Raw genomic sequence first — 17,406 nt, forward strand, 5'->3', positions numbered from 1 at the left:
CGCTTTCCCGCCGCTGCCGCTGCTGACAACGCTGTTCTCCACGGTTTTTATTTACACAGATATTTTTAATAGTTGGAGACTCGTTCCCGCCGGACTCTCTGGGACTTTTCCCTCCCTCTGCTTGGTCCGAATGCCGACCTGCTTTGCAGCGCCGGCCGACTCCCGAGTGCTCCACCCTCCGTCTCTGTTTGCCTCCGCCTTACGACTCGCTGCTCGGCCCCGCTGCAGAGCCACCCGATCGAGCCCCAGCCCGCCGCCCAGGAAGGATTAGTGCAGTACCTGCCACCAGCCCGGCTAGCTGGTGAAACCACAGTTTTTTTTTTCTCCGACCTTCGTCTGAGGAATCAATCTCCTTGAGGTGCTGCTGAATTGCAGGTAAGTCCATTTCCAATTCGTCGCCACTGTTGTATCCGTGTGTTAATGGAGACACGGAATGCAGGAGTTGGTTTAACAGGTGTTTACTGAACAAAGTCTGGAGGTGAACTAAAAGATGCAAGACGCTATACAGGCTTATATACCCGAGTGGTCACTACCGGTATTACAGTACACAGGGGCTCTTAAAGGTACATACACTACACCGAGGTATGGAAAGTGGCCCACGTTGTCCAAGGCCTCGTCATGGATTTTGATAATCGGGGAGCAGTACTGTGTGGCGGGGGCAGGTTGGTAGAGGACATTTGTCTTAAGGATGTTTAGTGTAAGGCCTATGCTCTGGTACGCTTCGGTGAGGGTGTTAACGCTGGTTTGGAGTTTGGCCTCAGAGTGCGCGCAGGCGCAAGCGTCGTCTGCATATTGTAATTCGATGACAGAGGCTGGGATGACCTTGGATCTGGACTGGAGGTGACGGAGGTTGAACAGTTTGTTCTGTAGATTAGCTCCACTCCAGTGGGGAGCTTACTGAAGGTGAGATGGAGCACTGCAGCCAGGAAGATCGAAAAGAGCGTTGGTGTGATGGCGGCCTTGCCTGACCCCGGTCCGTACGTGAATTGGGTCTGTGGTGGATCTGCTGGTCAGGATCACGGCTTGCATGTCGTCGTGAAGCAGGCAGAGGATGGTGACAAACTTTTGCGGGCAGCCGAATTTGAGGAGGACACTCCATAATCCCTCATGGTTGACAGTATCGAAGGCCTTTGTGAGGTCAAAGGAGGACATGTACAGCAGTTGGTGCTTTTTCCTGCATTTCTCTTGTAGTTGACGCGCGTAGGTGAAGATCATGTCCACTGTGCCCCTTAGTGGGCAGAATCCACATTGCAACTCTGGGAGGAGCTCATCAGCCACTGGGAGAAGGTGATTGAGGAGGATTCTTGCGATGAATTTCCCTGTGACAGACAGCAGGGAGACTCCTCTGTAATTACTGCAATCGGACTTGTCACCTTTCTTGAAGATGGTCACGATTACGGCCACCTGAGGAAGAGAGTGTTTGAAGACCAGGACCTCAAACCCAGCACCAAGCTCATGGTCTACAGAGCAGTAGTGATACCTGCCCTCCTGTATGCTTCAGAGACATGGACCATGTACAGCAGGCACCTCAAAACACTGGAGAGGTACCACCAACGTTGCCTCGGCAAGATCCGGCGTACTGTGGCTGCAGTGTGTACCGTCTAGAAGATGCACTGCAGCAACTCGCCAAGGCTTCTTCGGCAGCAACTCCCAAACACACGACCTCTTCCACCGAGAAGGACAAGGGCAGCAGGCGCATGGGAACAACACCACCTCCAAGTCACACACCATCCTGACTTAGAAGTATATCGCCAATCCTTCATCGTCGCTGGGTCAAAATCCTGGAACTCCCTCCCTAACAGCACTGTGGGAATACCTTCACCACGCGGACTGCAGCGGTTCAAGAAGGCGGCTCACCACCACCTTCTCGAGGGCAATTAGGGATGGGCAATAAATGCGGGCCTTGCCAGCGATGCCCACATCCCATAAACGAATTTAAAAAAAATTCAAGAAATATTACTGTCTCAAGGTGCTTTCCATCCAATTAATTACTTTCAAGTGCAGCGACTGTGTAGGCAAATTGAGTAGCCATTTGGACACAGCAGGATCTCACAAACAGCAGTCAGGAAAAGATAGATTGAAATCTTATATGTAATAGGTCCAACCAAGCCAAATAAGTAACATATTCAGCATTGCATGTGTCAAGGCTAGCCTTATCGGTAGCAAGCCAGGAAGTGAGTGGGCTGGCTCAAGATTTATTTATGTCAGACCTGAATTGATTTAGTCCAATGCACATGAAGCACCATCATATTATCATACTTACTGTGTTTGTTTAAGGTTAAATCTAAACTGGTCTAAACTTAATTTGAAAGAAAGAACTTGCACTTATGTAGAGCATCCCAAAACATTTCATATCTAATGAATTACTGTTGGAGTATAGACACCGCTGTTCTGCAGGGAAAAAACATCACCTAATCTGTGCATAACAAGGTTCCATAAACTGCAAATGAGATGAGTGACCAGCTAATCTGTTTTTGATGGTGTTGGTTAAGGGAGAAATGCAGTCCAGGACATTGGTAGAATTCCCTGCGTTATTTTAATAGCTGCTTGGGATTTTATTTAACACTAGCTGAAGTGCCCGGCGGTGCCGAGGCTTTTTCGAGGGCATGTTGTTGTTGGAAGAGAGAGAGCGAGCGGCTGGGGGGAAGAGAGCGAGCGGCTGGGGGGAAGAGAGCGAGCGGCTGGGGGGAAGAGAGCGAGCGGCTGGGGGAAGAGAGCGAGCGGCTGGGGGGAAGAGAGCGAGCGGCTGGGGGGAAGAGAGCGAGCGGCTGGGGGGAAGAGAGCGAGCGGCTGGGGGGAAGAGAGCGAGCGGCTGGGGGAAGAGAGCGAGCGGCTGGGGGGAAGAGAGCGAGCGGCTGGGGGGAAGAGAGCGAGCGGCTGGGGGGAAGAGAGCGAGCGGCTGGGGGAAGAGAGCGAGCGGCTGGGGGAAGAGAGCGAGCGGCTGGGGGGAAGAGAGCGAGCGGCTGGGGGAAGAGAGCGAGCGGCTGGGGGGAAGAGAGCGAGCGGCTGGGGGGAAGAGAGCGAGCGGCTGGGGGGAAGAGAGCGAGCGGCTGGGGGGAAGAGAGCGAGCGGCTGGGGGGAAGAGAGCGAGCGGCTGGGGGGAAGAGAGCGAGCGGCTGGGGGAAGAGAGCGAGCGGCTGGGGGGAAGAGAGCGAGCGGCTGGGGGGAAGAGAGCGAGCGGCTGGGGGGAAGAGAGCGAGCGGCTGGGGGGAAGAGAGCGAGCGGCTGGGGGGAAGAGAGCGAGCGGCTGGGGGGAAGAGAGCGAGCGGCTGGGGGGAAGAGAGCGAGCGGCTGGGGGGAAGAGAGCGAGCGGCTGGGGGGAAGAGAGCGAGCGGCTGGGGGGAAGAGAGAGAGCGGCTGGGGGGAAGAGAGAGAGCGGCTGGGGGGAAGAGAGAGAGCGGCTGGGGGGAAGAGAGAGAGCGACTGGGGGGAAGAGAGAGAGCGACTGGGGGGAAGAGAGAGAGCGACTGGGGGGAAGAGAGAGAGCGACTGGGGGGAAGAGAGAGAGCGACTGGGGGGAAGAGAGAGCGCGACTGGGGGGAAGAGAGAGAGCGACTGGGGGGAAGAGAGAGAGCGACTGGGGGGAAGAGAGAGAGCGACTGGGGGGAAGAGAGAGAGCGACTGGGGGAAGAGAGAGAGCGACTGGGGGGGGAAGAGAGAGAGCGACTGGGGGGAAGAGAGAGAGCGACTGGGGGGAAGAGAGAGAGCGACTGGGGGGAAGAGAGAGAGCGACTGGGGGGAAGAGAGAGAGCGACTGGGGGGAAGAGAGAGAGCGACTGGGGGGAAGAGAGAGAGCGACTGGGGGGAAGAGAGAGAGCGACTGGGGGGAAGAGAGAGAGCGACTGGGGGGAAGAGAGAGCGCGACTGGGGGGAAGAGAGAGCGCGACTGGGGGAAGAGAGAGCGCGACTGGGGGAAGAGAGAGAGCGACTGGGGGGAAGAGAGAGAGCGACTGGGGGGAAGAGAGAGAGCGACTGGGGGGAAGAGAGAGAGCGACTGGGGGGAAGAGAGAGAGCGACTGGGGGGAAGAGAGAGAGCGACTGGGGGGAAGAGAGAGCGACTGGGGGGAAGAGAGAGAGCGACTGGGGGGAAGAGAGAGAGCGACTGGGGGGAAGAGAGAGAGCGACTGGGGGGAAGAGAGAGAGCGACTGGGGGGAAGAGAGAGAGCGACTGGGGGGAAGAGAGAGAGCGACTGGGGGGAAGAGAGAGAGCGACTGGGGGGAAGAGAGAGAGCGACTGGGGGGAAGAGAGAGAGCGACTGGGGGGAAGAGAGAGAGCGACTGGGGGGAAGAGAGAGAGCGACTGGGGGGAAGAGAGAGAGCGACTGGGGGGAAGAGAGAGAGCGACTGGGGGGAAGAGAGAGAGCGACTGGGGGAAGAGAGAGAGCGACTGGGGGGAAGAGAGAGAGCGACTGGGGGGAAGAGAGAGAGCGACTGGGGGGAAGAGAGAGAGCGACTGGGGGGAAGAGAGAGAGCGACTGGGGGAAGAGAGAGAGCGACTGGGGGAAGAGAGAGAGCGACTGGGGGGAAGAGAGAGAGCGACTGGGGGGAAGAGAGAGAGCGACTGGGGGGAAGAGAGAGAGCGACTGGGGGGAAGAGAGAGAGCGACTGGGGGGAAGAGAGAGAGCGACTGGGGGGAAGAGAGAGAGCGACTGGGGGAAGAGAGAGAGCGACTGGGGGGAAGAGAGAGAGCGACTGGGGGGAAGAGAGAGAGCGACTGGGGGAAGAGAGAGAGCGACTGGGGGGAAGAGAGAGAGCGACTGGGGGGAAGAGAGAGAGCGACTGGGGGGAAGAGAGAGAGCGACTGGGGGGAAGAGAGAGAGCGACTGGGGGAAGAGAGAGAGCGACTGGGGGGAAGAGAGAGAGCGACTGGGGGGAAGAGAGAGAGCGACTGGGGGGAAGAGAGAGAGCGACTGGGGGGAAGAGAGAGAGCGACTGGGGGGAAGAGAGAGAGCGACTGGGGGGAAGAGAGAGAGCGACTGGGGGGAAGAGAGAGAGCGACTGGGGGGAAGAGAGAGAGCGACTGGGGGGAAGAGAGAGAGCGACTGGGGGGAAGAGAGAGAGCGACTGGGGGAAGAGAGAGAGCGACTGGGGGGAAGAGAGAGAGCGACTGGGGGGAAGAGAGAGAGCGACTGGGGGGAAGAGAGAGAGCGACTGGGGGGAAGAGAGAGAGCGACTGGGGGGAAGAGAGAGAGCGACTGGGGGGAAGAGAGAGAGCGACTGGGGGGAAGAGAGAGAGCGACTGGGGGGAAGAGAGAGAGCGACTGGGGGGAAGAGAGAGAGCGACTGGGGGGAAGAGAGAGAGCGACTGGGGGAAGAGAGAGAGCGACTGGGGGGAAGAGAGAGAGCGACTGGGGGGAAGAGAGAGAGCGACTGGGGGGAAGAGAGAGAGCGACTGGGGGGAAGAGAGAGAGCGACTGGGGGGAAGAGAGAGAGCGACTGGGGGGAAGAGAGAGAGCGACTGGGGGAAGAGAGAGAGCGACTGGGGGGAAGAGAGAGAGCGACTGGGGGGAAGAGAGAGAGCGACTGGGGGGAAGAGAGAGAGCGACTGGGGGGAAGAGAGAGAGCGACTGGGGGGAAGAGAGAGAGCGACTGGGGGGAAGAGAGAGAGCGACTGGGGGGAAGAGAGAGAGCGACTGGGGGGAAGAGAGAGAGCGACTGGGGGGAAGAGAGAGAGCGACTGGGGGGAAGAGAGAGAGCGACTGGGGGGAAGAGAGAGAGCGACTGGGGGGAAGAGAGAGAGCGACTGGGGGGAAGAGAGAGAGCGACTGGGGGAAGAGAGAGAGCGACTGGGGGGAAGAGAGAGAGCGACTGGGGGGAAGAGAGAGAGCGACTGGGGGGGAAGAGAGAGAGCGACTGGGGGGGAAGAGAGAGAGCGACTGGGGGGGAAGAGAGAGAGCGACTGGGGGGAAGAGAGAGAGCGACTGGGGGGAAGAGAGAGAGCGACTGGGGGGAAGAGAGAGAGCGACTGGGGGGAAGAGAGAGAGCGACTGGGGGGAAGAGAGAGAGCGACTGGGGGGAAGAGAGAGAGCGACTGGGGGGAAGAGAGAGAGAGCGACTGGGGGAAGAGAGAGAGCGCGACTGGGGGGAAGAGAGAGAGAGCGACTGGGGGAAGAGAGAGAGAGCGACTGGGGGGAAGAGAGAGAGAGCGACTGGGGGGAAGAGAGAGAGAGCGACTGGGGGGAAGAGAGAGAGAGCGACTGGGGGGAAGAGAGAGAGAGCGACTGGGGGAAGAGAGAGAGAGCGACTGGGGGGGAAGAGAGAGAGAGCGACTGGGGGGAAGAGAGAGAGAGCGACTGGGGGGAAGAGAGAGAGAGCGACTGGGGGAAGAGAGAGAGAGCGACTGGGGGGAAGAGAGAGAGAGCGACTGGGGGAAGAGAGAGAGAGCGACTGGGGGAAGAGAGAGCGACTGGGGGGGAAGAGAGAGCGAGCGAGCGACTGGGGGGGAAGAGAGAGAGAGCGACTGGGGGGAAGAGAGAGAGAGCGACTGGGGGGAAGAGAGAGAGCGACTGGGGGGAAGAGAGAGAGAGCGACTGGGGGGAAGAGAGAGAGAGCGACTGGGGGGAAGAGAGAGCGACTGGGGGGAAGAGAGAGCGAGCGAGCGACTGGGGGGGGAAGAGAGAGAGAGCGACTGGGGGGAAGAGAGAGAGAGCGACTGGGGGGAAGAGAGAGAGAGAGAGCGACTGGGGGGAAGAGAGAGAGAGCGACTGGGGGGAAGAGAGAGAGAGCGACTGGGGGGAAGAGAGAGAGAGCGACTGGGGGGAAGAGAGAGAGCGCGACTGGGGGGAAGAGAGAGAGCGCGACTGGGGGGAAGAGAGAGAGCGCGACTGGGGGGAAGAGAGAGAGCGCGACTGGGGGGAAGAGAGAGAGCGCGACTGGGGGGAAGAGAGAGAGCGCGACTGGGGGAAGAGAGAGAGCGCGACTGGGGGGAAGAGAGAGAGCGCGACTGGGGGGAAGAGAGAGAGCGCGACTGGGGGGAAGAGAGAGAGCGCGACTGGGGGGAAGAGAGAGAGCGCGACTGGGGGGAAGAGAGAGAGCGCGACTGGGGGGAAGAGAGAGAGCGCGACTGGGGGGAAGAGAGAGAGCGCGACTGGGGGGAAGAGAGAGAGCGCGACTGGGGGGAAGAGAGAGAGCGCGACTGGGGGGAAGAGAGAGAGCGCGACTGGGGGGAAGAGAGAGAGCGCGACTGGGGGGAAGAGAGAGAGCGCGACTGGGGGGAAGAGAGAGAGCGCGACTGGGGGGAAGAGAGAGAGCGCGACTGGGGGGAAGAGAGAGAGCGCGACTGGGGGGAAGAGAGAGAGCGCGACTGGGGGGAAGAGAGAGAGCGCGACTGGGGGGAAGAGAGAGAGCGCGACTGGGGGGAAGAGAGAGAGCGCGACTGGGGGGAAGAGAGAGAGCGCGACTGGGGGGAAGAGAGAGAGAGCGACTGGGGGGAAGAGAGAGAGAGCGACTGGGGGGAAGAGAGAGAGAGCGACTGGGGGGAAGAGAGAGAGAGCGACTGGGGGGAAGAGAGAGAGAGCGACTGGGGGGAAGAGAGAGAGAGCGACTGGGGGGAAGAGAGAGAGAGCGACTGGGGGGAAGAGAGAGAGAGCGACTGGGGGGAAGAGAGAGAGAGCGACTGGGGGGAAGAGAGAGAGAGCGACTGGGGGGAAGAGAGAGAGAGCGACTGGGGGGAAGAGAGAGAGAGCGACTGGGGGGAAGAGAGAGAGAGCGACTGGGGGGAAGAGAGAGAGAGCGACTGGGGGGAAGAGAGAGAGAGCGACTGGGGGGAAGAGAGAGAGAGCGACTGGGGGAAGAGGGGGAGGGGAGAGGAGAGGGAGGGGAGGGGAGGGGGGAAGAGAGGGAGGGGAGGGCGGGGAAGGTAAGGGAGGGAGGGGGGAAGGGAGGGGGGAAGGGAGGGAGGGCGCGGGGGGAAGGGAGGGAGGGCGGGGGCCCCCCCACGAGGGTCGCGCCCCCCCCCCCCCGAGGTGAAGACCGCCGATTGCGCGCGCAGGAGCTGAGACGCGGCGTCTCTGGCTCGGCCGGCGGGCCCGGTTGCCAGGGTAACCGTGACGCTGACCAAGCCCCGCCCCCCGGCCGAGCAGAGAGAGAGACGTCGCGTCTCAGCTGCTCCTGCTGCGCGCGCGGGCCCCCCCCCCCCCCCCCCCCCGAGGTGAAGACCGCCGATTGCGGCTGTGCCAGACGTCCGGCGGGCCCGGTTGCCAGGATAATGCTGGACGCTAAGCAGAGAGATACGCCGCGTCTCAGCTCCTGCTGCGCGCGCACCCTAGCGGCGCTGGGCTGAGGCTCGGCCCTCCAGCCTTCGAGTGGGGCCGGGAGGTGCCTAGCTCGGGCGTGGGTGCGGAGGAGACGCCGAGGCTTCTAGGCCTACCTGGAAAAACGGGGAAAGGTAGGAAAATTAATTTGATTAGATAAGTTAATTACTTTGTAAATCATTTTTTTTTAAAAACAATATGTGTTTTAAAAGCAACGTTTTTTTTTAAGACGCAGAAAGCGGGAAAAAGAAAGGAAAAGTTTGGAATCAAGATGGCGGCGACTCACCTCGGTTCAGAACGATAAAGCCCGGCCACACGCGCACCGATTGGCCCGGCGGCACACGCCAGCAACCCGGCGTACGATTGGTCGAGCTCGAGGTCACTCTGTCGCTAATGAGCGGATAATGAGATGCTAATGAGCGGAACGTTGAAGGTTTTTGGGATACCGCGGGCGGGATTTTAGCCCGGCCGAAACGTAAATACGCTTAAAACCGTCTCGGAAGCGTAAGCTTTCTTTGGAGGTAACGCGCGCGTAGGTACGCCCTGTAACTTTCGAGCGCATAGCTCGCCAGACGCACACGCGATGACAGAATGACAGGCAGAATGACAGGCAGACACACCGACCGATTTATATATATAGATGTCCTTTAAGAAAAAGAATGAGTTTAACATCTCAGCTAAAAGACAGCAACTCTAATGATGTAGCATTCCCTCCCTCAGTGGTACACAGAGTGTCAGACTAGATTATAAACTCCTGTCCTGGGGTGGGGCTTGAACCCACATTCTTTTTACTCAGAGTTAATAGTATCCAATGGAGCTAAACTGACACATGGCATTATAAATACATTAATGGCCCAGAAATTCGGGTCTCCACGGGTGAGTACGCACGGGGTACTCACCCGTAAGCCCAATGGAAGTGCCGGTTTCGTGCATGCACTGTGCATGCGCGGGAAACCGGCACTTCCGTTCCCTTGAAAGAAGGGGTTGAGAGGTGGAATGCATGCGCAGGAGAGGCAGCGCGTGTGCATCGAACTTGCAGTTTTTTTCCAGGTTTTTCCGAGGGGGTAAGTCTCCAGGAGTTACACTTTTAAAAAGCCTGCTTTTAACAAGGTAAGTGGTGAATTAATTAAAATTAAAACATTTTTTCCACAGGTTTATTATTTTTAAATACTTTAAAGAAAGGTAAGTTTATTTTTAGCCCTGTTAGAAAATGTAATTAATTTTCAAAAATGTAAATTATTGTTTAAAATAGTTATTTCATGTAATTTATAGTTATTTTTAAAATGTGATTTTTTAAAATTTATTTGAAGATTGTGATTTTTTGGAGCTTATGTCAAACTTATGAATGAAGCATTCCCTGCTACCATTGGCTCTCCATGGCCCACGTGATCCCAGGGGACGCATCGAACTAACTGCGTCCCTGGGATATGCAAGCACTGCGCGCCGGCAGTTGGAGGAGGCCCAGGATCGGAATCCCACGCGGGCCCACAGCTCAACGGCCGGCGCGCTAGGTAAGTACCTGTACCCGTGGGAAGCCCCCGACCCGAATTTCTGGGCCATTGGTTTATTATTAGTTACTTGGAAAGTAGCCTGCATCTATGAAAACTAACTTCAAACCACAATTCCAGAACTTGTGAAACAAAGTCATTTCAAACAATTCAACTGAGGCACATTTTTGGGTTCAGTAACAGACATACAAAGCAACAGGAAAGAATGAGAGAGAATGCCTTCCTACTCAACACAGGAAGCCTCACACCAGCACTGACCTGAGTAGGGAGTAGGTTCCACATCTGCAGAGAGCGGATTCGTTTATCAACAAGGTCCCCATCACAGATACTTTCTGCTGTCTTACTCAACAGCATTAGGTGCTTCTTCAGGTTTGTTCTAAAACATAAGCACAGCACAACACAAATAACAGCTGCAAGTGCAGTGGGATTCAGAGACTACACTTGTCATGTAACAGGCAACAAGTGAAAAAGATACTGGGGAAAGACAGCTATGAACATGCAGATCAACAGTTTATAAAAATAGAGATTCAAAACAATGAAAGCAACTAAACTCAGCAACTGTCTAAACTAAAAGGATGACGGTGTTTAGACACAAAAATGCTTCTATTCAAAATTGACATTCAGCATTGAGATTTTACGGTTCATTCTGTGTAAATGTATAACTATTAAAAGGAAACAGTCCATTTAACAAAAATGGTGAATTCCAGTCAGTCAGTCATTCACTCCAACACAACCCTCTGCCTGGTGTCCTAAGTAACATGTCACTGTGTTGTGGAAAACTCCAGCTTGTGGCATTACACTTCAGTTAGTGACACTCCAGTCCGGATGATGTCACTACAGAAGGACTGTACATTATGTAAATATATTAGTGATATATAAACTTTACACAATTTGTCCAAGTGAGATATCTTCATCATAGCTATGAGAAGTCAAAGTGATTCAAGGACCTGCTATAACCACACACCTTAAAAGCTCCATACAGGAAACTTTGTGTTATCCGGAGGCTAAATGTCCGGCAAGCTCGAGCCACCAGCAAAAATCAGGAGCCGTTTTTTTTCTTTTCGTTGCTTTTTTCTCAACAGTCAAGCTCTGCAAGGTCTGTAGCTAAGCAACAGCTTCAGCTAGAGACGCTTGCCGACTGTTTAGAAGCTGTTGCTAAGCAACAGGGTTTGTTGATTCACACGGAGCTGAAAATCTCCGTATGTTTCAACATTAGCGCTGGAGTGTCCGGCAGTTTTGAGGGAACGGCAAACAACTCGGTCCCATCGGTGCCGGATAGCACAAAGTTTCCTGTATATAATTAAAAAGTTCACAAAGTTTCCTGTATATAATTAAAAAGTTGTGTTCTGCACTCTCTTGGGCCGAGGTTCCTGTGAAACTATCTCTGCTGTGACACTACCCTCTACAACATTCTACTGGTCTGCTGCTGAATCGCCTGGTTTTAACCTTAGTGAGCAGTTGAAAGGTCTCATTACCAAATTACTTCAAGTTAACAGGTAATCGATTGTCTTAATGAACCCAGAATGGCTTGGTACTGCTGGATGAAGTCATTTGGACACATTACTAATAAAGGCATCAACAGTTCAGAGAACACACACACCCCAATCTTATTTCAACATTTTTGTACAAATACATTTAAATTCAAAGACAGAAATATAACCCAAGAAAAGATGTTACATAAAATGTAAAACTACAGGACACAGGGAACAGGTAAACACTCTGCTACTTACCCAGCAGCCGCTGGCTTCACATGCAAGTAGTTCTCTTGCACAAAAAGTGGTGCTATTGAGTAATCATGAAAGAAGAGGTCTGACTTGTCTATCAGACTCATATGGGCGGTTTGCTCCCCAGCAGCAAACACTTTTCTCACAATGTCAAAGGGACCCTGAAATCAGGAGGTTGACTTTTTGTAATCAGTTTATACAGATGTCGTTTTGTAAATAAGTAAAATAGTGTGCTTATCTAATGGAATATCCAAAAGTTTTTTTTTAAATATATTTATCAAGATTCATGCCTTGCTCAAAATATTAATCGTCACAAATAATACTCAGATATAACACACTGCTAAGCAAGGTGAGGGGAGTGCAATGTGATTTTCCAAAAGACCTATATTTGTATTTATATCCCTCTTCCCCTTTGCAGTTTTTGCTGGGAGTGCTTGATACTAATGCTGGATGTCCTAGATGGGAATGTGATCCACTTCCCAGCACCAACATCCCCTACCCTTTAGCAGAAAATTCACCAAAAAACAATTATAAAAGTCACTAAATTATACCAAGCAAGAGCAAATCTCAGTCAGTGCTGGGATACAAATTCATGAGTTTGGAGGGAAGCCCAAAACTCCACAAATTATACTAGAATTCTATTCCTATAATATGTGCAACAATAAAGAATAAATCATTGTCTAAATGATGGCCTCACCAGTTTAATATCTTTCCTGGTCTGGCTGCCATTTTCTTTGGCCTGATCATAAGTCAGAGTCTTGTTTTCTGCACACCACATACTGAGATTATGCAGAACCTAAAAAGTTTGGGAAAGAAATACATACAGCTTCAAAGTACAAGGTCAATGGTAGAGTGTATGAACATGTAGGACTCATGCTGGGTCAGTGGACAGAGGGCAAAGTAAAAGACCACCACAGAACACTTGAAAACAGCTCAAGGGCCCTGTTCCAGAATAGAAACTGCATACTGAGGAGTTTGGAATTTTTCCTCCCACCCACCCCCACTCCATCCACACACTGTTTTTCAGTTAGGGCCATGGAACACACCTGAGGGGCACATGGCCTTTTATTCCACGATTTGCTAATGTTTCTCAATTATCTGCCACTATGAGCTGCATGAGGGGTTGACTATTTGGCACCATTCCCAGTTGGCAAGGATGAGATCCTCAGAAACAGTGAAGACAGCAGCCCAATGGGGGAGGAAGATAACATCTGGCATGATTTTGTTTAAAATGTAACAGAGGAAAAAGTAGTGGAGTATTTTCCAACAAATAGGCCACTGTAGGGCCTTAACATTCAAGTTTTTTTTATCTGATGACATTATTGCCAATGTTATTTAAACTTCTGTTGAAGGTTCTGTGTAGCCAGTTGCTGAAGAATGAACTGATCAAACAAGTGTGGGTTGACCAAGATACTCGTGAGCAACTTGTGTAGATCCCTCTCACAATTGAAGACAGACTATATATTCAAATGCTTGCTGTAAAGTAATACTGGGAAATAATTTTAAATTCATCCCTAATCCTGGATATTACCAGGAAAATGAGGAGTCTGCATTGTTAGAGGAGCAACGAGGTTTGGATGTCCAGGTACACAAATCACTAAGAGCTGGCGCACAGGTACAAAAAGCAATCAAAATGGCTAATGGAATTTATCTCAAGGTGGCTGGAATAAAAATGGGAGGAAGTTATGATTCAGTTGCAGAGAACCTTGGTCAGACCCCATCTTGAGAACTGCATTCAGTCTGGCCACCACACCTCAGAATGGATATATTGGCCTTGAAGGAGTGCAGCACAGGTTCACCAGAATGAAACCGGGGCTTAGAGGGTTAAATTATGAGGACAGGTTGCATAAACTTGGCTTGTATTGCTTGAGCATAGAAGAGTGACCTGATCAAGGTGTTTATAAAGTTGTAACGATTTGATAGGGTAGATACGGAGAAACTATTTCCTCTGGTGAGGGAATCTAGAACAAGGGGTCATAATAATCATATAATTAGAGCTATGCCATTGAGGAGTGAAATTACATAGGATATACGGCACAGAAACAGGCCTTTCGGCCCAACCAGTCCATGCCGATGTTTATGCTCCACTCGAGCTTCCTCTCATCTTTCCTCATCTAACTATCAGCATAACCCTCCATTCCCTTCTCCCTCAGATGCTTATCTAACCGCCCCTTAAATGCATCTATACTATTCACCTCAACCACTCCCTGTGGTAGTGAGTTCCACATTCTCACCACTCTTTGGGTAAAGAGGTTTCTTCTGAATACCCTCTTGGATTTCTTGGTGACTATCTTATATTGATGGCCTCTAGTTATGCTCTTCCCCACAAGTGGAAACATTCTCTCTGAATCGACTCTATCAAAACCGTTCATAATTTTACAGACCTCCATTAGGTCACCCCTCGGCCTTCTCTTTCCAAGAGAAAAGAAACCCAGCCTGTTCATCCTTTCCTGATAGGTATACCTCACATTTCTGGTATCATCCTTGTAAATTTTCTCTGCACTCTCTCCAGTGCCTCAAAATCCTTTTTATAATATGGCAACCAGAACTGTACGCAGTACTGCAAGTGTGGTCTAACCAAGGTTCGATACAAGTTTAGCATAACTTCCCTACTTTTCAATTCTATCCCTCTAGAAATAAACCCTAGTGCTTGGTTTGCTTTTTTTTTAAATGGCCTTATTAACCTGTGTCGTCACGTTTAGTGATTTGTGTATTTGTACTTCGAGATCCCTTTGTTCCTCTACCCCACCCAGACTAGCACCCTCCAAGTAATGAGACCTCCCTATTCTTCCTACCAAAATGTAATACCTCACATTTATCTGTGTTGAAATTAATTTGCCAATTATATAAGCACTTTTTCACACAAAGGGTGGTAGAAATCCGGAACACTCTCAAAAGGCTGTGGATCCTAGGACAATTGAAACTTTCAAGGCCGAGAGCGATAGTTTTTTTTTAGCTAAAGCTATCAAGGGATACAGAGCAAAGGCAGGTAAATGGAGTTGGGGTACTGATTAGCCATGATCTAACTGAATGGCGGTACCGGCTCGAGGGGCTGAATATCCTGCTCTTGTTGCATGTTTCTAATTACATCTGTGCAAGCTAATTCACTGATCCTCAGCCCTCTAGCCCCAGCTCCTTTTTGAAGAAAATTGTCTACTTTTGCCTTATCTATACCTTTCAACATTTTATTTTTGTTCCCATTTTCAGGTAATTCTAGGAGTAGTGGTAAGATACAAGTTATGAAGTTTTAGCCAGTGCTGTAACTGCAACATGTACTGTATTAAGCAGGCAAACCATATTGAAAACCAAGAGAAAGAAAAAGCATTCCTCACCTCAAAAGGGACTCAGTGGTGATAACTAGTATCAAGTTTGATACAAGTCGAGTAAAAGGTTTTTAAATTATTGAGGCGACACCTGCAAACAGGCAGTTCTGTAACATATCACTTAACGGTCTTCAATCACACACAAACACAAAACTTGTCATCAACTCTAGCTCTCTGTAAGACTTTGGTTCACATGATCACCGCAGTCACTAACCTGTCTGATATCCTGATTGGCTGCAAGTATAACTTCATTCATAGCTGGAGGGGGAATCTTCAAGCCTTCTTTAAAAGCAACAGTCATCATAGCACCCTGGAGAGAAAGGAAGAAGCTTACAGAAGTCATTGTTGGGTCAATTATATCAGTGCTTCTACAGGAACTGCGCAGACTATGATAGTTTTATTTTCAATATCGTTTATTGGTGCGTTTGTGGACAGTGGTAGTTATACGTTGCTATAAAGTAAATGTTCTGTAAAATATAATGCTGCCTTTGTCCCTATGGGCAAGACACTCAAATTTACTGTACTGCACAAAATACAGGAAACTTTGTGATATCCGGCACCGACGGGACCGGCGTGTTGCCGATCTATCAAAACTGCCGGACATACAAAGTTAATGTTGAAGCATACGGAGGTTTTCATCTCCGTATCTGACAACAAACACTGTTGCTTAGCAACAGCTTCCAAAGAGTCGGCTGCAGCTGCAAGTGTCTCTAGCTGAAGCTGTTGCTATAGCTACAGACCTTGCAGTGCCTGACTGGGGGAATAAAAAAGAACGAGAACTAAAAAACCTTATAGAAAACGGCTCCTGATTTTTGCTGTTAGATCGAGTATTCCGGACATACAACCTCTGGATAAACCAAAGTTTCCTGTCGCCTCTTCAATTATAGCCGCTTCTACTTATCCAAAGTGCTAAAATAAAAATCAGCAGTTTCATTGGTCAAGTGTTAAAGCGGTCAGTCCCATACAGTGCTCTCAGCACAACACTCACCCACCATTTCTACCCGAGCATGTACGTGAGAGTGTTTACACCCAGCTCTTCTGCAAGCATGGCAAGTGAGGGCAAAAACCTGAAGAATGGGGGTGGGGTGACATTCAAGTCACAATTCATATATCAAAAGCATCAATACTTGGGTGGCTAAATAGTGTAATAGTCATAGTTGCTACCTTCATGGCAAAGACCAGTACACAGAAATGTAAACAACCAGGAACCCACACAATAGCAGAATTGAGAGTCATTTAACATAACAGATGGACAACTATTGAAGCCCCACCTTGATTTGTTCAACTCGAGGCCGCTGGAAGCGGAGGTCAAAGCAGTAATTGGCCAATGAGCGAATCTTGGGATGGTTACGGTCATTACACATACAGATTATAGGAACCTTGGTCTGTTTAATGAGAGAAATCAGTTCCTGAAACAGAAGAACAAAAATACATCCAACGTCACACCCAAGTTCCTGTTAAGACGGTTAGAGCAGCCACTCTGAACTGACAAGACCAAGAGGGGAGAAGGAAATCACGACCGTTAAACCAGTTTCTACACAGACGGAAAGTTGGATGACATCACACCTCAATAATTACAGCATATTATTTTCCTTCATTGCTATGAGATGGATCTGTGCTTCTCAGATTAGTAGGTGGTGTCCAAACCTGGCATTTTTGCATCTTATTTCACAGTGATGAGAAAGAGGTTTTCTGGATAATTTTTCTATGTATCCTGAACTTCTCATTTTCCCCTCCATGGTAGGATTCCATTGGCTAAGTCACCCTCTGATACCTCCCCCAGGAGGCCATTCTTCACCTAGACAGTCAATATCAGCATCACCACTGATCCCATTTCAGGTACACAGACATGCAACTGCAATTAGGTCAGGAATTTTCCAGATTATTTTTCCCTTAATTGGCCTGGGTTTTTAATCTGGTGCTTCACCTCGCCCAGGACACCGCATGGCTTTTGGGGGGGGGGCGAGTCCAGTCTGTCATTGTTGGAACTCTCTAAGAGGAATCACTAAATACGGATCAGGAGTAGGAATTCTGGCTAATTTCCCCCATTTTTTAAAAATTTGCATATGGGATCTGGGCGTCGCTGGCAAGGCCAGCATTTATTACCTATCCCCAGTTGCCCTTGAGAAGGTGGTGGTGAGCCGCCTTCTTGAACCGCTGCAGTCCGCGTGGTGAAGGTACTCCCACAGTGCTGTTAGGTAGGGAGTTCCAGGATTTTGACCCAGTGACGATGAAGGATCGGCGATATACTTCTAAGTCAGGATGGTGTGTGACTTGGAGGGGAACTTGGAGGTGGTGGTGTTCCCATGCGCCTGCTGCCCTTGTCCTTCTAGGTGGAAGAGGTCGTGGGTTTGGGAGGTGCTGCCGAAGAAGCCTTGGCGAGTTGCTGCAGTGCATCTTGTAGATGGTACACACTGCAGCCACAGTACGCCAGTGCTGGAAGGAGTGAATGTTTAAGGTGGTGGATGGGGTGCCAATCAAACGGGCTGCTTTGTCCTAGATGGTGTCGAGCTTCTGGAGTGTTGTTGGAGCTGCACTCATCCAGGCAAGTGGAGAGTATTCCATCACACTCCTTACTTGTGCCTTGTAGATGGTGGAA

At 51.3% G+C, this 17,406-nt stretch overlaps 1 protein-coding gene across 1 annotated transcript in view; it reads right to left on the reverse strand.

The window, feature by feature from the left end:
- rfc1 (replication factor C (activator 1) 1) overlaps nt 1-17,406 on the reverse strand; it is a 143,983-nt gene that overhangs the window by 15,482 nt on the left and 111,095 nt on the right. The window contains exons 19-23 of the mRNA XM_085965626.1: nt 16,079-16,216; nt 15,022-15,117; nt 12,182-12,280; nt 11,491-11,645; nt 10,019-10,136 (exon numbers count right to left, since the gene is read on the reverse strand). Of these exons, the coding sequence (XP_085821752.1) occupies nt 10,019-10,136; nt 11,491-11,645; nt 12,182-12,280; nt 15,022-15,117; nt 16,079-16,216 (606 nt within the window). The remainder of the gene's footprint in view (nt 1-10,018; nt 10,137-11,490; nt 11,646-12,181; nt 12,281-15,021; nt 15,118-16,078; nt 16,217-17,406) is intronic.

Source organism: Somniosus microcephalus, chromosome 2, assembly GCF_052327205.1.
Source record: "Somniosus microcephalus isolate GS21.2 chromosome 2, FLI_Smic_1.0, whole genome shotgun sequence".
NCBI lineage: Eukaryota > Metazoa > Chordata > Chondrichthyes > Squaliformes > Somniosidae > Somniosus > Somniosus microcephalus.